General features: G+C 43.7%; 1 protein-coding gene across 4 annotated transcripts in view; it reads left to right on the top strand.

Annotated features, from left to right (window-relative positions):
* The window catches only part of LOC106565572 (colorectal mutant cancer protein), a 136,687-nt gene that overhangs the window by 4,952 nt on the left and 104,078 nt on the right, over positions 1-27,657 (top strand). Inside the window, exons 1-2 of one of the 4 annotated variants that reach the window (XM_014132871.2) lie at positions 17,349-17,777; positions 17,876-18,089. The exons of 2 other annotated variants lie outside the window; for them this stretch is intronic. In XM_014132871.2, coding sequence (XP_013988346.1) covers positions 18,042-18,089 — 48 coding nt within the window. In that variant the 5' untranslated portion in view covers positions 17,349-17,777; positions 17,876-18,041. Of the gene's footprint in view, positions 1-17,348; positions 18,090-27,657 lie in introns of those variants that run through there. One more of the 4 variants, XM_014132863.2, reaches the window with a different exon arrangement.

The raw sequence follows: 27,657 nt of genomic DNA, 5'->3' as shown, positions 1-27,657 counted from the left end.
CGTGCGTGCACCATCGCGCGCATGTTGATTTTGTTCATCCACACCAGATGCGATCAGGACACGCAGCTTGAAATATCAAAACGAACTCTGAACCAACTATATTAATTTGGGGCAACCAACTTTAAGGTGCATTACCACCACCAACTGGACTGGAGTGTGGACCTCCGTTCATCTTTCAATCACCCACGTGGGTATATGCTCCTAAAAACCAATGAGGAGATGGGAGAGGTGGGACTTGCAGCGTGTCAAGAACCACGTTTTATTTTAGCACCTGGCCACGTAGACGCTCGTGAGCAGTTTGGATTTAATGATTGAGTAACATGTATGTGTAAATTTATTTTGCGCGCGAGTGGTTTGGTCAGCATGTAAGTTTTATTTTCCTTCATGCACTCATGTAGACCATGTTAGTATGTGGAGACCTTGTATGGACCTTGAAGGGCATTTGCAAATATTAAGAGATTATATACTGAACAAAAATATCAACGCAACATACAACAATATCAAAGATTTTACTGAGTTACAGTTCAATTGAAATACATTCATTAGGCCTTAATCTATACAAATATGCATCTGTTGGTCACAGATACCTAAAAAAAAAAAAGATAGTGGCGTGGACCAGAAAACCAGTCAGTATCTGGTGTGACGACCATTTGCCTCATGCTGTGTGACACATCTTCTTCGCATAGAGTTGTTCAGGCTGTTGATTGTGGCCTGTGGAATGTTGTCCCACTCCTCTTCAATGGCTTTGCGAAGCTTCTGGATAGTATCGGGAACTGGAACACACTGTCGTACACATCAATCCACAGCATCCCAAACATGCTCAATAGGTGACATGTCTGAGTATGCAGGCCAAGGAAGAATTGGGACATATTCAGCTTCCAGGAATTGTGTACAGGTTCTTGCGACATGGTGCCGTGCATCATTATGTTGGAACATGAGGTATTGGCGGTGGATGAATGGCATGATAATGGGCCTCAGGATCTCGTCATGGTATCTCTGTGCATTCAAATCGTCATCGATAAAATGCCATTGTGTTCGTTGTCCATAGCTTATGCCTGCTCACACCATAACCCCACCTCCACTATGGGGCACTCTGTTCACAATGTTGACATCAGCAAATCGCTCGCTCACACAACTCCAACATCAGTTGTGAGACCGGTTGGATATACTGCCAAATTCTCTAAAACGACGTTGAAGGTGGCTAATGGTAGAGAAGTTAGCGTTCAATTCTCTGGCAACATCTCTGGTGGACATTCCTGCAGTCAGCATGCCAATTGCACGCTCCCTCAAAACTTGAGACATCTGTGGCATTGTGTTGTGTGACAAAACTGCACATTTTATAGTGGCCTTTTATTGTCCCGAGCACAAGGTGCACCTGTGTAATGATCTGCTGTTTAATCAGCTTTTTGATATTCCACACCTGTCAGGTGGATGGATTATCTTGGCAAAGGAGAAATGCTTACTAACAGGATGTAAAAAAAATTGTGCCCAATATTGGAGAGAAATAAGCTTTTTGTGGGTATGGAACATTTCTGGGATCTTTTAATTCAGCTCATCAAACATGGGACCAGCACTTTACATGTTGCGTTTTTATATTTTTGTTCATTGTACATCAGCTGCTGAATGGAGAGTGAATGCTACATTTTCTCCTGTGTTAATAGAAACATTATTGGGTGTGTGTGCGTGGCGTGCGTGAGAGAGAGAGAGAGAGAGAGAGAGAGCGTGTGTGTGTTTGTGCGTCAGCCAGCGCTGTGTATAGCAGAGAATACATTGCCATCCCTGGTTGAATAGAATCCCATGCCCCCTCACCCAACACTCATTACCCAACTCCATATCCCTCCACACTCAGTAAACAACATTGTGTTTGGGGGAAAATAAGCTGCATATCATTATCCCCATGAGAAGAAACTTAATCCCTGGGTTTGCAGATTGCTTTCTGTGGCATTTTCAGTTTATTCACACCCCTGGTCATTATCTGGTATTTTATTGGCCAGTTAGGGGGAATTGAATCACTATACGGGAATGATGTTACCCCGTTGGCTGGAGCCAGTATCTGGCCAGGGCTGTGAAGGCAGATTAACACTGTCAATGGAGACATGGGACATATGCAGCGGCCACCAACGGATAAAACAATGAGGACGGTATATCACTGTCAAAGGGACTTTACGACAGTATTGGACTAAAACTCACACTTTTCTCATTCGTCTTTGATTTGGATACCTTTTTTATTTTTTTACCCCTTTTTCTCCCTAATTTCGTGGTATCCAATTGGTTGTTACAGTCTTGTCCTGTCCCTGTGGCTCAGTTGGTAGAGCATGGTGTTTGCAACGCCAGCATGGTGTGTGCAACGCCAGGGTTGTGGGTTCGATTCCCACGGGGGGCCAGTACAAAACAAAATGCATGAAATGAAATGTATGCCTTGACTATACTGTAAGTCGCTCTGGATAAGAGCGTCTGCTAAAGGACTAAAATGTAAAATGTTGTCCCATCGCTGCAACTCCCATATGGACTCGGGAGAGGCGAAAGTCGAGAGCCGTGCATCCTCCGAAACACAACCCAGCCAAGCCGCACACCAATGTGTTGGAGGAAACACCCCACACCTGGCCACTGTGTCAGCATGCATTGCGCCCGGCCCGCCACAAGAGTCGCTAGTGCGCGATGGGACAAGAAAATCCCTGCCGGCCAAACCCTCCCCTAACCCAGACGACGATAGCCTAAATGTATGTATGTGTATATATGCAGTACCAGTCACTTTTTACTATTTTCTACATTAATAGTGAAGACAAACTATAAAACAACACATGGAATCATGTAGTAACCAAAGTGTTCAACAAATCAAAATATATTTTATATTTGAGATTCTTCAAAGTAGCCACCCTTGACTTGATGACAGCTTTGCACACTCTTGGCATTCTCTCAACCAGCTTCACCTGGAATGCTTTCCCAACATATTTCCAACATATATGTGAATGTAATTAAAAGTCTAATTAAAGTTTGGCTACATTTTCAAGAGCCTCCCTCATGTCAGCATCGTTCTGGAGACATGACAGGCTGTAACAAATACGCACAGGCTATCACGTACACTAGCCTAATTATTTATGTACATTTACATACACTTTTATTTCTTAACAGAATAGCTACTGTTTTTTTGGTTTTCAAATCAATTTCATTGGCTATTTTGGTTAATGGCTTTGGTGCCCAAGCAGATGGCCTTGGTGCCCTGGCAGATTGGGCACCTCTTGAAGGCCAACATGAAATTCCAGGCCTGGCACACACCCATTGTTACTATGACAACTACCGTAGCCATGTCAGCAAATTTTTGCAGTGCTGTCTGTACACACATCCGATTTGGTCACTTGTAACTTGCTGTTTGGACAGTCAGTATTCCAAAACGGATTTCAAAAGCAAAACTGAGTGAGCATTAAAGCCTGCAGTGTGAACAAGGCTTAACAGCTTTGCACACCTGGATTGTGTAACATTTGTCCATTTTTAAAAAAATATATATATTCAAGCTCTGTCAAATTGGTTGTTGTTCATTGCTAGACAACCATTTTAAGGTCTTGACATAGATTTTCAAGTAGATTTAAGTCAAAACTGTAACTCAGCCAGTCAGGAACATTCACCGTCTTCTCGGTAAGCAACTCCAGTGTAGATTTGGCCTTGTGTTTTAGGTTATTGTCCTGCTGAAAGGTGAATTAATCTCCCAGTGTCTGGTGGAAAACGGACTGAACCAGGTTTTCCTCCAGAATTTTGCCTGTAGCTCCATTCCATTTCTTTTTTTATCTTGAAAAACTCCCCAGTCCTTAACGATTACAAGCATACTCATAACATGATTCAGCCACCACTATGCTTGAAAATATGGAGAGTGGTACTCAGTAATGTTTTTTTTTATTATTGTATTTGCCATAAACATACAGTAACACTTTGTATTCAGGACAAAAAGTTAATTGCTTTGCCACATTTTTTGCAGTATTACTTTAGTGCCTTGTTGCACCCAGGATGCATGTTTTGGAATATTTTTTATTCTGTACAGGCTAACTTTTTTTCACGCTGTCAATTAGCTTAGTATTGTGGTGTAACTATACTGAGCAAAAATATAAACGCAACATGTAAAGTGTTGGTCCCATGTTTCATGAGTTGAATTAAAAGATCACAGAATGTTCCATATGCACAAAAAGCTTATTTATCTAACATTTTGCACACACATTTGTTTACATCCCTGTTAGTGAGCATTTCTCTTTTCCCAAGATAATCCATCCACCTGACAGGTGTGGCATATCAAGAAGCTGATTTAACAGCATGATCATTACATAGATACACCTTGTGCTGGGGACAATAAAAGGCCACTATGCTGGGTGCTGAGGAGTGTTTCTGTTTGTAATAAAGTACTTTTGTGAGGAAAAACTCATTCCGATACGCTGTGCCTGGCTCCCAAGTGGGTGGGCCTAAGCCCTCCCAAGCCCAACCATGGCTGCACCCCTGCCAAGTCATGTGAAAAACATAGACTAGGGCCTAATACATTTATTTCAAGACTGATTTCCTTATATTTACATTTTAGTCATTTAGCAGACACTCTTATCCAGAGCAACTTACAGTAGTGAATGCATACATATCATCCATTTTTTTTTTATTTTAATTTTATTTCTTTGTACTGGCCCCCCGTGGGAATCGAACCCACAACCCTGGCGTTGCACACACCATGTTGGCGTTGCAAACACCATGCTCTACCAACTGAGCCACAGGGAAGGCCATATTATATTTTTATTTTTATTTTATTTCACCTTTATTTAACCAGGTAGGCAAGTTGAGAACAAGTTCTCATTTACAATTGCGACCTGGCCAAGATAAAGCAAAGCAGTTCGACAACATACAAAAACACAGAGTTACACATGGAGTAAAACAACATACAATCAATGATGCAGTAGAAAAAAAAAAATAGAAAAAAATAAGATTATATACAATGTGAGCAAATGATGTGAGATAAGGGAGGTAAAGGCAAAAAAATGCCATGGTGGCAAAGTAAATAAAGTATAGCAAGAAAAACACTGGAATGGTAGATTTGTAGTTTGAAGAAAGTTCAGAGATAAAATATAAATAATATGGTGCAAAGGAGCAAAATAAATTAAATAAATAAATACAGTAGGGGAAGAGGTAGTAGTTTGGGCTAAATTATAGATGGGCTATGTACAGGTGCAGTGATCTGTGAGCTGCTCTGACAGCTGGTGCTTAAAGCTAGTGAGGGAGATAAGTGTTTCCAGTTTCAGAGATTTTTGTCGTTCGTTCCAGTCATTGGCAGCAGAGAACTGGAAGGAGAGACGACCAAAGGAGGAGTTGGCTTTAGGGGTGACCAGAGAGATATACCTGCTGGAGCGCGTGCTACAGGTGGGTGCTGCTATGGTGACCAGTGAGCGGAGATAAGGGGGGACTTTACCTAGCAGGGTCTTGTAGATGACCTGGAGCCAATGTGTTTGGCGACGATTATGAAGCGAAGGCCAGCCAACGAGAGCGTACAGGTCGCAGTGGTGGGTAGTATATGGGGCTTTGGTGACAAAACGGATGGCACTGTGATAGACTGCATCCAGCTTGTTGAGTAGGGTATTGGAAGCTATTTTGTAAATGACATCGCCGAAGTCGAGGATTGGTAGGATGGTCAGTTTTACGAGGGTATGTTTGGCAGCATGAGTGAAGGAGGCTTTGTTGCGAAATAGGAAGCCAATTCGAGATTTCACTTTGGATTGGAGATTTACATTTACATTTACATTTAAGTCATTTAGCAGACGCTCTTATCCAGAGCGACTTACAAATTGGTGCATTCACCTTATGATATCCAGTGGAACACCCACTTTACAATAGTGCATCTAAATCTTTTAAGGGGGGGGTTAGAAGGATTACTTTATCCTATCCTAGGTATTCCTTAAAGAGGTGGGGTTTCAGGTGTCTCCGGAAGGTGGTGATTGACTCCGCTGTCCTGGCGTCGTGAGGGAGCTTGTTCCACCATTGGGGTGCCAGAGCAGCGAACAGTTTTGACTGGGCTGAGCGGGAACTGTGCTTCCTCAGAGGTAGGGGGGCCAGCAGGCCAGAGGTGGATGAACGCAGTGCCCTTGTTTGGGTGTAGGGCCTGATCAGAGCCTGAAGGTATGGAGGTGCCGTTCCCTTCACAGCTCCGTAGGCAATCACCATGGTTTTGTAGCGGATGCGAGCATCAACTGGAAGCCAGTGGAGAGAGCGGAGGAGCGGGGTGACGTGAGAGAACTTGGGAAGGTTGAACACCAGACGGGCTGCGGCGTTCTGGATGAGTTGTAGGGGTTTAATGGCACAGGCAGGGAGCCCAGCCAACAGCGAGTTGCAGTAATCCAGACGGGAGATGACAAGTGCCTGGATTAGGACCTGCGCCGCTTCCTGTGTGAGGCAGGGTCGTACTCTGCGAATGTTGTAGAGCATGAACCTACAGGATCGGGTCACCGCCTTGATGTTAGTGGAGAACGACAGGGTGTTGTCCAGGATCACGCCAAGGTTCTTAGCACTCTGGGAGGAGGACACAAGGGAGTTGTCAACCGTGATGGCGAGATCATGGAACGGGCAGTCCTTCCCCGGGAGGAAGAGCAGCTCCGTCTTGCCGAGGTTCAGCTTGAGGTGGTGATCCATCATCCACACTGATATGTCTGACAGACATGCAGAGATGCGATTCGCCGCCTGGTTATCAGAAGGGGGAAAGGAGAAGATTAATTGTGTGTCGTCTGCATAGCAATGATAGGAGAGACCATGTGAGGATATGACAGAGCCAAGTGACTTGGTGTATAGCGAGAATAGGAGAGGGCCTAGAACAGAGCCCTGGGGGACACCAGTGGTGAGAGCGCATGGTGCGGAGACAGATTCTCGCCACGCCACCTGGTAGGAGCGACCTGTCAGGTAGGACGCAATCCAAGCGTGGGCCGCGCCGGAGATGCCCAACTCGGAGAGATGATTGATGTGAGTCTGGAAGGAGAGTTTACAGTCTAACCAGACACCTAGGTATTTGTAGTTGTCCACAAATTCTAAGTTAGAACCGTCCAGAGAAGTGATGCTGGACAGGCGGGCAGGTGCAGGCAGCGATCGGTTGAAGAGCATGCATTTAGTTTTACTTGTGTTTAGGAGCAGTTGGAGACCACGGAAGGAGAGTTGAATGGCATTGAAGCTCGTCTGGAGGGTTGTTAACACGGTGTCCAAAGGAGGGCCAGAAGTGTACAGAATGGTGTCGTCTGCGTAGAGGTGGATCAGAGATTCACCAGCAGCAAGAGCGACATCATTTATGTATACAGAGAAAAGAGTTGGCCCAAGAATTGAACCCTGTGGTACCCCCATAGAGACTGCCAGAGGTCCAGACAGTAGGCCCTCCGATTTGACACACTGAACTCTGTCAGAGAAGTAGTTGGTGAACCAGGCGACGCAATCGTTTGAGAAACCAAGGCTACTGAGTCTGCCGATGAGGATGTGGTGATTAACAGAGTCAAAAGCTTTGGCCAGGTCAATGAATACGGCAGCACAGTATTGTTTCTTATCGATGGCGGTTACGATGTCGTTTAGGACCTTGAGCGTGGCTGAGGTGCACCCATGACCAGCTCTGAAACCAGATTGCATAGCGGAGAGGGTGCGGTGGGATTCGAAATGGTCGGTAATCTGTTTGTTAACTTGGCTTTCGAAGACCTTAGAAAGGCAGGGTAGGATGGATATAGGTCTGTAGCAATTTGGGTCAAGAGTGTCACCTCCTTTGAAGAGGGGATGACAGCAGCTGCTTTCCAATCTATGGGAATCTCAGACGACACGAAAGAGAGGTTGAACAGGCTAGTAATAGGGGTTGCAATAATTTCGGCAGATAATTTTAGAAAGAAAGGGTCCAGATTGTCAAGCCCAGCTGATTTGTAGGGGTCCAGATTTTGCAGCTCTTTCAGAACATCAGCTGAATGGATTTGGGAGAAGGAGAAATGGGGAGGCTTGGGCGAGTAGCTGTGGGGGGTGCAGTGCTGTTGAATGCAGTAGGGGTAGTTAGGTGGAAAGCATGGCCAGCCGTAGAAAAATGCTTGTTGAAATTCTCAATTATAGTGGGCTTATCGGTGGTGACAGAGTTTCCTATCCTCAGTGCAGTGGGCAGTTGGGAGGAGGTGTTCTTATTCTCCATGGACTTTACAATGTCCCAGAACTTTTTAGAGTTGGAGTTGCACGAAGCGAATTTCTGTTTGAAAAAGCTAGCCTTGGCGTTTCTAACTGCCTGTGTGTATTGGTTTCTAACTTCCCTAAAAAGTTGCATATCGCGGGGGCAGTTCGATGCTAATGCAGAACGCTACAGGATATTTTTGTGTTGGTTAAGGGCAGTCAGGTCTGGGGAGAACCAAGGGCTATATCTGTTCCTGGTTCTACATTTCTTGAAAGGAGCATGCTTATTTAAGATGGAGAGGAAGGCATTTAAAAAAAATAACCAGGCATCCTCTACTGACGGGATGAGGTCAATATCCTTCCAGGATACCAGGGCCAGGTCGATTAGAAAGGCTTGCTCGTTGAAATGTTTCAGGGAGCGTTTGACAGTGATGAGTGGAGGTCGTTTGACCGCTGACCCATTACCGGTGCAGGCAATGAGGCAGTGATCGCTGAGATCTTGGTTGAAAACAGCAGAGGTGTATTTAGAGGGCACGTTGGTTAGGATGATATCTATGAGGGTGCCAGTGTTTGCGGCTTTGGGGTTGTACCTGGTGGGTTCATTAATAATTTGTGTGAGATTGAGGGCATCAAGCTTGGATTGTAGGATGGCTGGGGTGTTAAGCATGTCCCAGTTTAGGTCACCTAGTAGCACGAGCTCTGAAGATAGATGGGGGGCAATCAGTTCACATATGGTGTCCAGAGCACAACTAGGGGCCGAGGGGGGTCTATAGCAGGCGGCAACGGTGAGAGACTTGTTTTTGGAGAGGTGGATGTTTAAAAGTAGAAGTTCAAATTGTTTGGGTACAGACCTGGATAGCAGGACAGAACTCTGCAGGCTATCTCTGCAGTAGATTGCAACACCGCCCCCTTTGGTCGTTCTATCTTGTCTGAAAACGTTGTAGTTAGGGATGAAGATTTGATATGAACTGTAACTCAGTAAAAGTGTTGAAATTATTACATGTTGCGTTTACATTTTTGCTCAGTATACAATGTTGTTGATCCATCTTCAGTTTTTCCTATCACAGCCATTAAACTCTAACTGTTTTACAGTCCACATTGGCCTCATGGTGAAATCCCTGAGCGGTTTCTTTCCTCTCTGGCAGCTGAGTTAGGAAGGATGCCTGTATCTTTGTAGTGACTGGGTGTGTTGATACACCATCCAAAGTGTAACTAATAACTTCACCATGCTCAAAAGGATGTTCAATGTCTGCTTTTTAATTTTTACCCATCTACCAATAGGCACCCTTTTGCTAGGCATTGGAAAACCTTCCTGGTCTTTGCATTTGAAGTTCACTGCTTGACTGAGGGACCTTACATATAATTGTATGTGTGGGGTACAGAGATGAGGTAGTCATAAAAAAATCATGGTAAACACTATTATTGCAAACAGAGTGAGTCCATGCAACTCTGTGACTTGTTAAGCAAATTTTTACTCTTGAACTTATTTAGGCTTGCCATAACAAGGGGGTTGAATACTTATTGACTCATGACATTTCAGCTTTTCATTTTTGTATTCATTTGTAAACATTTCTGAAAACATAGTTCCACTTTGACATTATGGAGTATTGTGTGTAGGCCAGTGACCAAAATAATTATTGAATCCATTTAAAATTCAGGCTGTAGCACAAGAAAATGTGGAAGAAGTCAAGGGGTGTCAATACTTTCTGAAGGCATTGTACATGTTCTCTGTGAGTGCAGGCATGATTCATGCCTACATGCTCACATTGGGTGTGTGTGTGTGTGTGTGTGTGTGTGTGTGTGTGGTTCAGTGTGATCTCATCAGCACTGCTGGATTACCCTCTGATCACACCCATGATTCATGCTTGACACTCACACCGACACACAGTTTATTGCCATCTCATTATCGGGCTCATTATCCTAAGAGCTCTCATCCGATGACCCACTGCATTCAGCCACGTTTACCTTAGTCGATGGTAGTTTTCTGAATGCTCAAGTAGTTCACTTTATCTTTATGCAACCAGAGATTAGCCTCGGAAATCAAGATTCCTCAAGTCAAATGGTTGATGACGTGACACTTGATTATTGACCTTGGAAAGTGAGATAAATGTTTTATCTTTTTAACGGTTGTTACCAGAGTTGGTTTGGGGTTTCAATCTCATAGTGTGGTCAATGCATTAACACACGATTCAATATTAACTCTACAAACACTGAAATAGTTTTGGAAAGAGATGTTTGCTCTGTAATGCTGTGCTGTAATTATGCTCTACTACTTTACAACATGATGTATGGTAAGCTAATGCCACAAGTTGCAACCATACGGGCTGATCTAAGTTATCCAATAGTCAGAGATGTCTCTTTACACTAGTGTTTTGTAGAGACTTTTGTATGATCTAGATTCCATGCCACATACAGTAGCCTATATTGACCTATATAGCAGTTTGTCTTTCAGCATGTGTAATATATCCACTGGTGTGGATGGTGAGGTTTTGTCCGTAGCAGAAGTGCAGAGCTGGCTGTATCTTTCTCTCTACTGTTCTCCATCTGGTGTCTCAGTATGAAATCCCCCTATGATATGACACCAGGTTCTCAGCCAAGCCCCAAAATAGAGCAAAGTAGTCCCAATAGATAGCCTATTTTCAAGACAACAAAAAGCCAAATCAATATCTGTTAATTAGCCCTTTACACTCGTACCTGTATACGGGTTGAAAATAGCAGATTTGGGCACTGATAAACACAATGGTTGTACAGTAACATGCTATACATGACATCAGAGCTCTGGCTCAGCGCGTCGTAGGTTTTGACAAAGAGACATTCTGAACTTGAGCACCGTGTGCGACTAGAAGTTGCCTCCATCTCTCCTGCTAATTGGGCATCTTTTGCAAATGTTTTGTTGTCTGAGTGAGAGAAAAGCTGTAAGTTAGGAGGACTCTACGTATTTAGAAAGATGAGACGTTGAAGATTATAATAAATACCGATTTGATGTCCTACAAGCAAGCCAAATACCTGTGAGTCCAAATGTGGACTTCACATTTCCATATCATAAAACTACTGTCATATACAGTGTCAACGTTTACGATCACTATGTTTGATGTTCAGTTACAAGATGACATGTGGTCATACCCTGGGTTGTCCTGAACACAATGAGACTGTTTGTTTATTGTGAAGAACATTTGCCATGGCACACGCTCTTGTATGCACTCGTAACTCCTTTCTATGTGTACCAAAATTATGATCTGACCCAGATTGCGATTTATAATGGACTGTTTTTGGAATGCGAACAAAACAACTACAAGTGTGCTTGCTCTAGTTCCTCAACAGAACAGCTAGGAGAGCTCAAAAAATTGAAGACTCTTCTTTGAGTCATAAAAGTGCATTGAAATGACTCAGGAACTGTGCACACTTTGGAGAGGTGTGTGACCACTTGGAGTTCCCAGTTAGTCCTCTCACTCAAACCCTTGTCATTTTGTTGTCTTATGATGCACCTACCCCATATTCTCCAGGAATGCTCTTATCATGTTACTAGTTGTATCCAGAGTATTTTCAGGTTTCGTTATAAACAAATGCTGTGAAAGTGCAGTAAATGTAAAATGAACATCACATCAACAGTGTATTGTTTGGATTCAGTCTTGTATCAGGTGAATTGTTGTGTCCTCACATTTGGTCTAATAATTTCCCCATAATCTCCAAACTGTTCCCTTTCAATTGCTACCATGGTTATGCATATGCTTTTCATATTTCTTCTGTAAGAAACATTTCAATTTAGCCCAGTTGATATAGGCCAATTCCCATGACTGTAAAAAGGTTAACAGATGCAAGCAGTATCTGATGGATTTAGGGAGGAGGAAATGTATTTTGACAAAACGAGCCAACCCATGTCGCTCTCTTCGATATTGCAGTAGCTTATGAGGGAACAGTGTTTCACCAGAGGAAGACAAGTGAGTGATGTTTGGAGGAAGAGGATGAGAGAAGAGAGGAAAGGAGGAAGCAGTCCTGCTGAGAGGATGTAGACGCAGCCGAGGGGTCGCACCACATGTTCATGGAAGAGGGGAAGGAAGACATAGAGAGGAAGAGTGGTAGGTAGAGAAGGAAGAGGAGGACGATGCACACGCAGTCACCAAGGGAGTGATCCAGAAAAGGAATGTGCATCCGGAGCCTTCTGTTTCTTCTCCTTGCCTCTGGAGGTACACACAACACTTACACACAGCAGGCTATCCCTTTACCACACCAGCCTTGGTTCATGACCTGTGTCTTGTAAGTTGCGAGTTGTGAGCTAGTTAAATGCTCCCCCATTGTATTACCGTGCTCCCAAAGAACCTAACCGAAAGAGCATAGCCTAGGTTTCTACATAGCTTAACCAGTATGAATCTAGACACACACAGGCTGCTAAATGGAAAACTAGTCCGTGTCTGGTGTGACCACCATTTGCCTCATGCAGCGAGACACATCTCCTTCGCATAAAGTTGATCAGGCTGTTGATTGAGGAATGTTGTCTCACTCCTCTTCAATGGCTCTGCAAAGTTTCTGGATGTTGGTGGGAACTGGAACACGTTGTCGATCCAGAGCATCCCAAGCATGCTCAATTGGTGACATGTCTGGTGAGTATGCGGGCCATGCGACATGGCGCTGTGCATTATCATGCTGAAACATGAGGGGATGGCTGCGAATGAATGGCACGGCAATGGACCTCAGGGCTGGGCGGTAAACCGTATTTATGATACGGTATTTATGCACGGACCATTTTGGGTTTGTACTTTACTTTCTATAATGGTATTTGAATGTTTGGTTTGTTAAATGTGTTAGCCGTGTGTAACGTACATTTTTATAGTTTATTTCGCTACTTGAGTCCTCTCTCTCTCCGTGCTGCATTCCACACAGACTTAGCCCCGCCCAATTTGTGCCTAACTGGTGGTCAAAATCGCACAATTAATCGTTGTGACCAGTTGAGGATGTCATAACCAGTTGTGACAGGTCTTATAACAGTATTATGCCTATTTCCTGCTTTGGTGGGAGTTGTTTTTCTATAGATCAGACAGTGTGATTAAAGGCCTTTCACTCAGCAGGTAGAGAAAGAATGACACCACCGGGCTGGCCGTGAGCCAGTCCTCCCTCTTTGGGGACTAGCTGCCACTGTTTGGATTAGCGTCTGTAACTCTGGCTAGCGCTAAACCCATGGCCCCCCTGTGTGCTAGGCTAACTCTATTGCTATCTGCCCTCAACCTATAGCCCCCCTGTGTGCTAGGCTAGCTGCTATATATGCCCTCAATCCATAGCCCCTCTGTGTGCTAGCTAGGATAGCTCTATCGCTATCTGCCCCGCAGCAGATTTGATTTCACACACAGTCAAGTTGGGTTTCACTGTGGCACTGACACTGTCCCTTCCCCTGTGCCACTCCTCTTTTCTCTCCCACTTGGAAAAGTGCCCAGAAAAGCATAATCGAGTCTCCTGATTCATCCTCCCAGCCAGCACCACTGCAATGCACAGTCACTGTGTCCTCCAAGCTCTGTGTTGGTCGCTAACAAGATGTTAGCCGTAATGTGTTAGCCTAGCTTGTCTTTTTATATAGCTCTTTTGGACTAACATGTTGATGTTGGAGGGCTGTTGAGAGGACTGTATGTTGGTGATGAGGTAAGTAAAGCCTGGCAGGAGGATGAAAGAGATGGGTGCTATTTCTGTGGGGAAAGTGGCTTTAGGCCGTGCCGGCCCTATAGCCTAGAGCTGATTTGCCAGGTTGGAGTGGACGTAGCTAGAGACCAGAGACCACTGCAAAGGGTAACTGTTGGGACTTGGATATCTATGTGGGTGAGGATGTTGGACGTTTTAGACTGCTGTGTGGATTTGATGGGAAACATGCCATCATTCTTCAGGGATGCTTCTCATTTTAGTCTGTTTTGAGAATCACTTTCTATTGAGGCCTATGTTATTTTATATTAATCTGTATTTCAATCTATAGCAGTATGATATGTGTACCTATATGCCGTGCCATATTACTTTACATTGATCTGGGAGATTTTACTTCCCTGTTGTGTAGTGATGGTTATTTGAGCTTTCTTCCACTACTAGTAACAGCCAAGTGTCATTATGTGAACACATTTTTTTTTTTATCTTGCTATCTAATTACTTTTCTATCTGCCTAGAAAACCTCTTAGAAAAAAAGAAAACTTGAGTAAAGAAGGGGTCTATTCTCCATATCATTGTTCTCATTTAATTTTCACTGGTCAGGGAGTGAGGGAGACAGACTAGACTACCTACTCCATTCCATTTCTTTGAGTCACTCAATTAGAGAGTGAACCAGCTCCCAATGTACCGTAAGTCCAGCTACATAAATGATACATGTAGGTGTTTTTGCAAGGCCAGAGCAGTTCTGTCTTAACGTAGCCCAGCAGCACCTCTGATATACTACTCCGAGTGGAGAGTCAGAAAAGGTTAAACTTTTTGTCTCCTGCTACGGCTCTCATCTTCTCAACTGTCTCCTGCTGTTAGAATTCTTTTAAATTTTTTGTAATATTGTTCTCTTAGAATATCAACTGGGAATGGTAGTTGAACTTGTTTCAGCACAGTTCTTTTAATATAGTTCTTTTTTTACCCCCTAGTGAAATGGATGAGAGAAGACATTAGAGTGGGAATTAATTACATTTACAATAAAATATTAATTTTGGATGAAGCTAGAGTGAGCCTTGGGCTATAGGGTGGTAGGTTGAAGTATTACGACTCACTTGCCTTGAAGCCTTACTATTGAATGTGAATTCAGTGGTCAGGGCATTGTGAGTTTACATGTTCCAATTTGCATGGCAAGTAAGGCAGACTTCTTCTAATTAGGGGCATATGCCAGCAGGTGCCCGACTGTGTGCGTTTCCCCTCTTTATTCTGCTCTTTGTGTGTTTGCATTCTGATGAGCAGTGTCCAGCTTGGGGAGCAGCATGATTTGTAGCTGAGCTTAAAGGTCAGGATCACCCAAGCGCTATAACACCCCTTCTAAACTCAGCAAAAAAACAAACGTCCTCTCACTGTCAATTGTGTTTATTTTCAGAAAACTTAACATGTGTAAATATTTGTATGAACATAACAAGATTCAACAACGGAGACATAAACTGAACAAGTTCCACAGACATGTGACTAACAGAAATTGAATAATGTGTCCCTGAACAAAGGGGGGGTCAAAATCAAAATAACAGTCAGTATCTGGTGTGGCCACCAGCTGCATTAAGTACTGCAGTGCATCTCCTCCTCATGGACTGCACCAGATTTGCCAGTTCTTTCTGTGAGATGTTACCCCACTCTTCCACCAAGGCACCTGCAAGTTTTTGGCCATTTCTGGGGGAAATGGCCCTAGCCCTCCCCCTCCGATCCAACAGATCGCAGACGTGCTCAATGGGATTGAGCTCTTCGATCCGGGCTCTGCGCTGGCCATGGCAGAACACTGACATTCCTGTATTGCAGGAAATCACGCACAGAACGAGCAGTATGGCTGGTGGCATTGTCATGATGGAGGGTCATGTCAGGATGAACCTGCAGGAAGGGTACCACATGAGGGAGGAGGATGTCCTCCCTATAACGCACGGCGTTGAGATTGCCTGCAATGACAACAAGCTCAGTCCGATGATGATGTGACACACCGCCCCAGACCATGACGGACCCTCCACCTCCAAATCGATCCCGCTCCAGAGTACAGGCCTCGGTGTAACGCTCATTCCTTCAACGATAAACGCGAATCCAACCATCACCCCTGGTGAGACAAAACCGCGACTCGGTAGTGAAGAGCACTTTTTGCCCGTCCTGTCTGGTCCAGCGACGGTGGGTTTGTGCCCATTGGTGACGTTGCTGCCAGTGATGTCTGATGAGGACCTGCCTTCCAGCCTCTCTCGGCCTATTGCGGACAGTCTGAGCACTAATGGAGGGATTGTGTGTTCCTGGTGTAACTCGGGCAGTTGTTTTTGCCGTCCTGTACCTGTCCTGCACGTGTGATGTTCGGACGTACCCATCCTGTGCAGATGTTGTTACACGTGGTCTGCCACTGTGAGGACGATCAGCTGTCCGTCCTGTCTCCCTGTAGCGCTGTCTTAGGCGTCTTACAGTACGGACATTGCAATTTATTGCCCTGGCCACATCTGCAATCCTCATGCCACCTTGCAGCATGCCTAAGGCACATTCGCGCAGATAAGCAGGGACACTGGGCATCTTTCTTTTGGTGTTTTTCAGAGTCAGTAGAAAGGCCTCTTTATTGTCCTAAGTTTTCATAACTGTGACCATAATTGCCTACCGTCTGTAAGCTGTTAGTGTCTTAACGACCGTTCCACAGGTGCATGTTCATTAATTGTTTATGGTTCATTGAACAAGCATGGGAAACAGTGTTTAAACCCTTTACAATGAAGATCTGTGAAGTTATTTGTATTTTTACGAATTATCTTTGAACGATAGCATCCTGAAAAGGGACGTTTCTTTTTTTGCTGAGTTTGTGTGTGTGCGTGTTTTGTGTGTGTGTATGTGTGAGCATGTCTGAAATAGCTGCTTGTGTTGTTGTGTCCATCCACATCTTTGTGTGTGTGTGTGTGTGTGTGTATGTGTGTGTGTGTGTGTGTGTGTGTGTGTGTGTGTGTGTGTGTGTGTGTGTGTGTGTATATGCTACTCTACTATGTAGTCTCCTTGACCCCTTGGTCGTTCCCCTAATGTGGCTTCCGGTCACATCTCAACTTGTCATATCACAAATCTAACCAATATCAATAAGGGGAGCGGTTTATTCTATGTTCCATTCAAAGTGCCGAGCAAGAGATGGTAGTACTACCCGTTTTTTCCAAATCCTTATGTGACTGCCTTTCCCATTACCAACATAATCTAACCTATCTGAATTAGCTAGTCTTATCGGCTAACAAATATTGCGTTGATCCATGTAGTCAAATATTCATTACTGGTTGCGCTAAACACCAGTCATCAATATATTAATAAAGTTCTCCAATCTGTTCATATTTAATGAGGCCTGAACGGGCTGCTAATGAACTGGTCTATTAGTGCACCCTACACACTATAATTAAGTCTACGAGAGGAGCCACAATGCCAGAAGTGCACTTTAATTGCTTTAACAGCCTCCAAGAGTGGAGATGAGGGAAAGTTCTGGAACGCTGCCATTTCTAGAGCTCAGGGAGGGAGGGAGGGAGGGAGGGAGAGAGCATGCACTCTGTTGAACATACCATTAGTGCCGCGGCACTCTTTGGTGTGAGTGCTTGTCTGAGTTTCAGAGAGAGAGAGAGAAAGAGAGAGAGAGAGAGAGGTCTGGGAGTGGCACAGACCGACTGAAGGAATGAGAGGGGGGTGCTGCTAAAACTTGAATCCATATCGAAGAGAGGAGGTGGAGAGAACAAGGGGAGAGGGGGATAAGGAGGAACAACTGCTGGTAGACTGGAATCCGACAGGCAGTCGAGCAGCAGAGACGATAACACACTGGGGAATGCTGCCCGCTACACAGACGCACTGAGCCTGGCCCCAGGTGGCGGCAGCGCGCGTGGAGATGACAGGGGGGAGCGGCAGGGAAAAGGCGAGCCAGCCAAGAGAGACTCCATCAGTTTTCCTTGGATACACTCGGGAACGGTTCTCCTGAGGGGCAGCAGGAGCGCTAATGACTTAACTGATAACGGATCATGGAACATGTGCCGGTGTGTATGACTGTGCACTTCTGAACGTGAGCGGGTTTGTGTATGTGTATTTACCTCCACCTTTGGTTTGTGCGTGTGTGTGTTCACTCTGATCACAGTATGGGATCTTTCTGAATGAAGGTGGTTGGCCACAGCAGCCAGCGGCACTGGAGACTACATGCAGCTGAAGACAAGGGACTAAGGGACTGCGTTTTTCTTTCGTCGCATTTCTGTCGGGAGAGAGAGCTCTGGAATCTTAATATCTTTTGAGAGTTTGGGGAAATCATGAACTCTTCCGGAACAGTCGGAAAATTGGGGATCGACGGGGGCGAGGTAAGACTGCACATTTCTGTACAAGTGGACACATCAAAACTGTCTACTGGCCACATCAAAACTGTCTAATGTCTTGCTTGGAGGCTTGCCTCTTAGGTCTTTCAGGTCAACTGTGTAAGAGGTAGCTGTTAATTTGAAAAGGGTTGGATCTGAGTTTTCTCTTACTTTGTCTTAAAGGTTTGGAAGTGGTGACTCGTGTCGTTAGGTTTTCTGTGAAATCCTCTTGTCACCCATTTCTAGGTTATTTCAGGGTTTGGCCAAGAAGTAGGACTCCTTTCTTATAACCCAAGCGAGTTGGCTGTCATTTCTGGAAGGTTTCAGTCAGAGCTGTCTGTCTTTCGTCCCTCTGTAAACACTTGTGCCCCTCCAGCTCATGGCTCATCTGGGCTAGTCCTCTACCCCTTTTTCTCTCCCCCGCAGTCTCCCCCTGTTTGCAGCATATTAAATCCAAGTGGGAGAGAGTTAGGTTCAGGCAAAATACCTCTCAAAAGGAAGGAGGAGAGGGAGAAGGGGTAGGAAAATATAGGCGAAGTGCCTCGGGTATGTTACGCTCCCACAGTGAAAATAAAAGACCAGATAGCTACCAAATCAGCACTCACTCCCTCTTTTTCTCTGTCCTTCTGACTCTGTAAAACAAGCTGTTTGTTTTCCAAGGGCTTTTGAGAGGGATAGTAAGCAAGCTCTGACTGTTAGTGTAAGCTCTTCTACAGAAGTGTTTCTTTCAGTTTCAAGGTCTTCATGGCCCCTTTCCCTTCTACCCTCACATCGTCCACAGATGAGAATGGTAAAATCTCCCAATGAGTCACAATGGCCATCTGTTTCTGAAGACACAGGAAGTGAGGCTCTGTGTTGAGGTGCATTGTTGAGTGGCCCAGGGCCCCTAAGTCTCCATGTCTCTACATGCAGGGCCGGCCCTAGCCTTTTGGGGCCCTAAGCAAGGTTTGATTGGAAGGCACCCCTACCTCACTGGCAAAGCATTTTAGTGGGCCCCCTCTTAAGAGCGGAGATTACATTTTTTGTTTTAAACTACATTTCCTTCAATTCTACATATTTGTGACTCGTTTCAGGAAACTAGGCGCATGTCGCACCCCACTACTTCACAGGAGAGGCATTTGAACGCAAACATACAATTTTTTTTTTAATCAAAATGTGTTTTCTGGCAGAAATGCCTTCGGAAGTGTGTACTTTCATGTGCCTTAATAACAAACTTGTATGCCATCTGTAAATACGAATTACATTGTTAAATTACGAGTAGAGGTCGACCGATTCATCGGAATGGCCGATTAATTAGTGCCGATTTCAAGTTTTCTTAACAATCGGTAAACGGCATTTTTGGACACCGATTGTGGCCGATTACATTGCACTCCACGAGGAGCCTGCGTGGCAGGCTGACTACCTGTTACGCAAGTGCAGCAAGAAGCCAAGGTAAGTTGCTAGCTAGCATTAAACGTATCTTATAAAAAACAATCAATCTTAACATAATCACTAGTTAACTACACATGGTTGATGATACTACTAGTTTATCTAGCTTGTCCTGCGTTGCATATAATCGATGCGGTGCCTATTAATTTCTCATTGAATCACAGCATACTTCGCCAAACGGGTGATGATTTAACAGGCGCATTCGCGAAAAAAGCACTGTCATTGCACCAATGTGTACCTAACCATAAACATCAATGCCTTTCTTAAAATAAATACACAAGTGTATATTTTTAAACCTGCGTATTTAGTTAATATTGCCTGCTAACATGAATTTCTTTTAACTGGAGAAATTGTGTCACTTCTCTTGCATTCCGTGCAAGGAGTCAGGGTATATGCAGCAGTTTGGGCCACCTGGCTTGTTGCAAACTGTTTGAAGACCATTTCTTCCTAACAAAAACCGTAATTAATTTGCCAGAATTGTACGTAATTATGGCATAACATTGAAGGTTGTGCAATGTAACAGAAATATTTAGACTTAGGGATGCTACCCGTTAGATAAATTATGGAACGGTTCCATATTTCACTGAAAGAATAAACATTTTGTTTTCGAAATGATAGTTTCCGGATTTGACCATATTAATGACCGAAGGCTCGTATTTCTGTGTGTTATTATGTTATAATTAAGTCTATGATTTGAAATTTGATAGCGCAGTCTGACTGAGCGGTGGTAGGCAGCAGCAGGCTCGTAAGCATTCATTCAAACAGCACTTTTGTGTGTTTGCCAGGCTTTTTTTGGTCCTCCAATAATCAGTACCGGCGTTTTACGAGCCTAGTTGGTTTAGCCATGGAAAAAGACCGGAACCTTCCCACTAGCCATGATTGTCTGAGATAATGAGGGGCTGGACATGCCGAGAAATGAGTTCAGATTGGTCTGCCATGTAGCATGCTTCTGTCTATAACATGAGCTGCTCGGTATGTGTAGGTAATCCTTTCAACCGCTGCTTTTTTGAAAGATATCATGAAGAATTGCAAAAGTGTTGCTACTACTCCACTTTCTGGAGAACGATTGTGCAATGCTCTCTGACTCTGAAAATGAATTACACGATGAGGAACTCCCAGATTTAGGTAAAAACATGTTAATTGAACCAGCTAGCTAGCTAACATTGAACCTAGTTGGTTAGCTTTAGCTACCTGCAGATTAATGCCTGGTGGCTAGCTATGACAATGAGATTGTGTTGCTAGTAGTATGGGTTGGGATTATTGCTGCATTCAAAACAACTGGGAACTCGGAAATATCCGACTATCGACTTCAGCGCATTTAAGACAACTGGGAACTCTGGATAAAAACGAGCTCCGACTGGGAAAAATATTTTTGAACGGTCATCCAACTTCGAATTTGAACACGGGAACTCGTGCCTTTTTCTAGAGCTCTGACTTTCCGATCACTGACGTCAAGATTTGACCTTGTATTTTTCCAAGTTCCCAATTGTTTTGAAAGCACCATTAGGTTCATTGTTTAGCTAGCAAGCTACATGTCTAAATAAAAGACTCCACTTCACCAGAACATGACCCATCAAGTTAGCCAGGTGTGTCTGGGGCTGATTACAGTCATCTATTGTATTTTATGAACATGTGTACATGTCTAGACAATAGTGACCCCTCCACTTAGCTAGATGTGGCTGGGGGGTTGTTTATAGCATTTCTTTCTTTTACAAAATGGATTACCTCCTCTCTCTGCCCCATGGCAAAATGAGTAGAATGTCAGGATTTTTAAATAAAATTGCTAACCTTCTCTCTGCCCCATGGCAAAACATGTAGAATGGCCCATCAATTTAGACAAGTGTTTCTAGGTAAGAATCATCTAATTATTAAATATTTATACAATATTTTTCTGGACACTTTGATATGGCTTCTATGCAAATATGCAAGTAACCATTTCGCTGTACTGTTTACACCTTCTTTATCCTGTGCATGTGACAAATAAACATAGATTCTATTTGATATACTGTGTGTTTACCGGTAATCTGAAACACAACATGACCTGCACCAAAGTCAGATTAGGAAATAGGCCAAGGACTAGTTAAAATGTATTTTTGCTACTACTTTCCCATTGTTTCTCAACTGCAGTATATGATATACCTTTTATTTTTTTTGCTCTTGGTCTTTACTTTAATCCAATGTAAAAAAGAAAACAGCATTTCAAATTTTGCTATATAGGACCGAATCGAGCCGGCCGTTCACATTTTGCCATGTGGAGTAGAGATAATATTGCAGTTTTAAAGCAAGCTTTCTGCAATTCTACATGTTTTGCCATGGGGCAGAGAGAAGGTTAGCAATTTTATTTAAACATCCTGACATTCTACTCATTTTGCCATGGGGCAGAGAGAGAAGGTAATCCATTTTGTAAGCATTTAAGCATGTAAGCATTTTTATACAGCTGGCCTTGCTTTACACCTGGCTACCCCTACCCCGGTCAACAGCTCTGCACCCCCCCACAGCAACTTGCCCAAGCCCCCCCCCATTTCTCCTTCACCCAAATCCTGATAGTTGATGTTCTGAAAGAGCTGCAAAATCTGGACCCCTACAAATCAGCTGGGCTAGACAATCTGGACCCTCTCGTTTATCTGCCGCAATTGTTGCAACCCCTATTACTAGCCTGTTCAACCTCTCTTTCGTATCGTCTGAGATTCCCAAAGATTGGAAAGCTGCCGCGGTCATCCCCCTCTTCAAAGGGGGAGACACTCTAGACCCAAACTGTTACAGACCTATATCTATTCTACCCTGCCTTTCTAAGGTCTTCGAAAGCCAAGTTAACAAACAGATCACCGACCATTTCGAATTCCACCGTACCTTCTCCGCTATGCAATCTGGTTTCCGAGCTGGTCATTGGTGCACCTCAGCCACACTCAAGGTCCTAAACGATATCATAATCTCCATCGATAAAAGACAATACTGTGCAGCCATATTCATCGACCTGGCAAAGGCTTTCGACTCTGTTAATCACTGCATTCTTATCGGCAGACTCAACAGCCTTGGTTTCTCAAATGACTGCCTCGCCTGGTTCACCAACTACTCAGAGTTCAGTGTGTCAAATCAGAGGGCCTGTTGTCCGAACCTCTGGCAGTCTCTATGGGGGTGCCACAGGGTTCAATTCTCGGGCCGACTCTTTTCTCTGTATATATCAATGATGTCGCACTTGCGGCTGGTGATTCTCTGATCCACCTCTACGCAGACGCCACCATTCTGTATACTTCTGGCCCTTCTTTGGACGCTGTGTTAACGAACCTCCAGACGAGCGTCAATGCCATACAACTCTCCTTCCGTGGCCTCCAACTGCTCTTAAATGCTAGTAAAACTAAATGCATGCTCTTCAACTGATTGCTGCCCACACCTGCCTGCCCGCCTAGCATCACTACTCTGGACGGTTCTAACTTAGAATATGTGGTCAACTACAAATACCTAGGTGTCTGGTTAGACTGTAAACTCTCCTTCCAGACTCATATTAAGCATCTCCAATCCAAAATTAAATCTAGAATCGGCTTCCTATTTCGCAATGAAGCATCCTTCACTCATGCTGCCAAACATACCCTCGTAAAACTGACTTTCCTACCGATCCTCGACTCCCGCGATGTCATTTACAAAATAGCGTCCATCACTCTACTCAGCAAATTGTATGCAGTCTATCACAGTGCCATCCGTTTCGTCACCAAAGCCCCATATACTACCCACCACTGCGACCTGTATGCTCTCGTTGGCTGGCCCTGCTTCATATTTGTCGCCAAACCCACTGGCTCCAGGTCATCTATAAGTCCTTGCTAGGTAAATCCCCGCCTTATCTCAGCTCACTGGTCACCATAGCAGCACCCACCCGTAGCACACAGTCCAGCAGGTATATTTCACTGGTCACCCCCAAAGCCAATTCCTACTTTGGCCGCCTATCCTTCCAGTTCTCTGCTGTCAATGACTGGAACGAATTGCAAAAATCACTGAAGCTGGAGACTCATACCTCCCTCACTAACTTTAAACATCAGCTATCAGAGCAGTTTACAGATCATTGCACCTGTACATAGGCAATCTGTAAATAGTCCATCCAACTACCTCATCCCCATGTTGTTATTTATTTTATTTATATATTTATTTTTCTCTCCTTTGCACCCAGTATCTCTACTTGCACATTCCGCTTCTGCACATCGATCACTACAATGGTTATTTGCGAAATTGTAATTGTTATTTCGCCGCTACTGCCTATTTATTGTCTTACCTCCATAATCTTACTTAATTTGCACACACTGTATATAGACTTTTCTATTGTGTTATTGACTGTACGTTTGTTTATTCCATGTGTCACACTGCTTTGCTTTATCTTGGCCAGGTCGCAGTTGTAAATGAGAACTTGTTCTCAACTGGCTTACCTGGTTAAATAAAGGTGAAATAAATAAAATCTGCAGTTTTACTGCAATTCTACCCATTTTGCCATAGGGTGCAGAGATTTATTTTGCGGTTTAAAGCTAATTTTGGGCAATTCTTCACATTTTGCTAATTCTTATGCCATGTTAGTGATATCTAGTGAGATTGACGGCCATGATTACTACAAGTTTAGATAGCTGGCTAGACTTACTTACCAATCTAAAAAATGTTAGCTGACATGGCTAATTGAATGATGTCAGTGACTGATATAACAAGAGAGAAACTGCTGATGCACAACCACATTTAGAAATTGCACCTTGTGTATTATAGTATTTTAACTCTCAACAGTTAGTTGAGACCCCGACTGAGTTCCAACATAATTTTTTTTAAATAATAATAAGCGTCTGGGGGCCCTAAGCGACCGCTTATGCCTGGATCCGGCCCTGTCCACATGAGTTAAATTTGGGATAAGGGGTTTGTGGTATAACTGAGGGGGTTGTGGCAAGCTGTCTCCTCAACACTGCTGTGTCCTGTCATCTTAATAGAGGTGTCCAGTATCACTTTGAGTTAGATTTGTAGTGGATAGTGTAGATTTGATCAGATTTTGGTCGTTGAAATGATTGGTTATTAATCAGTTGTAGAATGGATTATGAATAAAGAATTGTTTGAAAAGCTGCAGGAATTTTGCATAGTTTCGGTTTTCAGAACCAATCAGCTTTTTTGGTCACATTTTGCTCAAAGAGGACTTTGCAACAGTGTTTTATTATCTATTCTAGCCTGACTATTCTAGCCCAACAGTCACGGTCAAAGTTATTACATTATGTCTGACTGAGAGAGTTTAATTCTCTGGCCAGACTACAACTTCCCAAATAAACATCTAGGGAGTGGGCAGCATCCGCCAAATAAACGTCTAGGGAGTGTGCAGCATCCGCCAAGTAAACGTCTAGGGAGTGGGCAGCATCCGCCAAATAAACGTCTAGGGAGTGGGCAGCATCCGCCAAGTAAACGTCTAGGGAGTGGGCAGCATCCGCCAAATAAACGTTTAGGGAGTGGTTAGCATCCGCCAAATAAACGTCTAGGGAGTGGGCAGCATCCGCCAAATAAACGTTTAGGGAGTGGGCAGCATCCGCCAAGTAAACGTCTAGGGAGTGGGCAGCATCCGCCAAATAAACGTCTAGGGAGTGGGCAGCATCCGCCAAATAAACGTCTAGGGAGTGGGCAGCATCCGCCAAATAAACATCTAGGAAGTGGGCAGCATCCGTCAAATAAACGTAGAGTGGCGCTGTATAGACTAGCGTGACCTTTAAGAGAGGTTGAGGTATTCCATCTTGGCTGTCCAGGGAGGGCTGCCTGGAGGAAACAGATGTAGGGAGCATATGGCAGGTATCCAGGCTCCTGTATAGGGACTATATACAGTGCCTATAGAAAGTCTACACCCCCTTGAACTTTTTTCACATTTTGTTACTTTACAAAGTGGGATTGAAATATAATTTCTTCCTTGATCTACACAAAATACACCATCATGTTAAAAGTGAAAAGTAATTATACAGATGTTTACAAATGAATAAAGATGAATAACTCAAATATAGTCGGTGCATAAGTATTCATCCCCTTTGTTTAGGCAAGCCTAAATTAGTTCAGAAATCAAATGTGGCTTAACAAACCACATAATAAGTTATATGGACTCACTCTGTGAAATAATAGGGGTTGACATGATTTCTGAATGACTACCCCTTCCTCTGTCCCCCATACAAGGTCACTCAGTCAAGTATTGACTTTCAAGCACAGATTCAACTACAAAGACCAGGGAGCTTTTTGAAAGCCTCAGAAAGGGCATTGATTAATAGATGACAGACATTGAATATATCTTTCTGCACGGTCAAGTTATAATTGTGCTGTGGATGATGTATTAAATCACCCAGACACATCAAAGATGCAGTCATCCTTCTGAACAGAGCTGCAGGACAGGGAGGAAACTGCTCAGGGTGATTTTAAAACGGCTACAGAGTTCAATGGCTGTGATGGGAGAAAACTGAGGGTGGAGCACAACATTGTAATATATCCACAATAATGACCTCAATGACAGAGTGAAAAGAAGAATACAAATATTCCAAATCATGCAAACAGTGCCTTCAGAAAGTATTTATACCCCTTGACTTATTCCATATTTTGTTGTGTCGTGACTTGACCTTTACATTAACCCTGTTATTTATCTAATTAACTAACTATGTTTAATTGTTACCTGATTTAAATTAATCATGTAACAATTAACTCATTAGGATCTGGGGCACCATGAGAGCGGTTCTTTAAAGAGTTACCATCTCCTGACTGAAACTCTAAAAGGCTGTTACCGATCACATCTATAAACAGTCAACTTATTAATCATAACCTTGTATCATATCATCATTCTTAACAGTCGTAACCTCCTTGCATCTGCATAAACCCAAGCCTTACTTATGATTCAGTACTACACAAATAAGTTAAATTCTTTATTTACTAGCTAATTAAATGGGAACACAGGATTAACATACACACTGCACCAGTTATTGACTGGAGACTTAATACGCTGAAAACAGGTCCCTAGCGGGAATGACAACAACATGGATGCTTGTTAAAGAAGAGACGGAGAGAGGGAAAAAGACACTTAACATTGCCACATTCATAAACTACTCTCACCTGCAGTAACCATATACTTTGCACATGAACCGCCGCCCGTTTTGAGAAAGAAATCATGAATGTATTTACGTGAAATGCCTGGGTTCGCCAGGGGTCTCTCGGTGAACGGGACCACCACGGAAAGGGGTTTGGGCCCTTTCACGGCACGCTTGTAATGCGCTGATTGTCCGAAATGGTTCCAACAAATCTTCTCCTGTTGTCCTTCTTCGTAGTTGTCCGGTATCTGGTGACTTGTCATGTAGACCTGAACAGAACTACAGAGTTAATCTTTTCTTTTTATTGTCCAGTCTGAGATGTGGCATTTTCTTTGCAACTCTGCCTAGAAGGCCAGCATCCCGGAGTCGCCTCTTCACTATTGACGTTGAGACTGGTGTTTTGCGGGTACTGTTTAATGAAGCTGCCAGTTCAGGACTTGTGAGGCATCTGTTTCTCAAACTAGACACTATAATGTACTTGTCCTCTTGCTCAGTTGTGCACTGGGGCCTCCCACTCCTCTTTCTATTCTGGTTAGAGACAGTTTGTGCTATTCTGTGAAGGGAGTAGTACACAGCGTTGTACGAGATCTTCAGTTTCTTGGCAATTTCTCGCATGGAATAGCCTTCATTTCTCAGAACAAGAATAGACTGACGAGTTTCAGAAGAAAGGACTTTGTTTCTGGCCATTTTGAGCCTGTAATCGAACCCACAAATGCTGACGGTCCAGATACTCAACCAGTCTAAAGAAGGCCAGTTTTATTGCTTCTTTAATCAGAACAACAGTTTTCAGCTGTGCTAACATAATTGCAAAAGGGTTTTCTAATGATCAATTAGTCTTTTAAAATGAAACTTTGATTAGCTAACACAACGTGCCATTGGAACACAGGAGTGATGGTTGCTGATAATGGACCTCTGTACGCCTATGTAGATATTCCATAAAAAACAACTCGTCATTTACAACATTAACAGTGTCTACGCTGTATTTCTGATCAATTTGATGTTATTTTAATGGACGAAAAATGTGCTTTTCTTTCAAAAACAAGGGTCTAAATGACCCCAAACTTTTAAACGGTAGTGTAAGTATTCAC

Source organism: Salmo salar, chromosome ssa01 (assembly GCF_905237065.1).
Source record: "Salmo salar chromosome ssa01, Ssal_v3.1, whole genome shotgun sequence".
Taxonomy (NCBI): domain Eukaryota; kingdom Metazoa; phylum Chordata; class Actinopteri; order Salmoniformes; family Salmonidae; genus Salmo; species Salmo salar.
The sequence above is the reverse complement of the archived record's forward strand: the minus strand, read 5'-3'. Positions and strand labels throughout refer to the sequence as shown.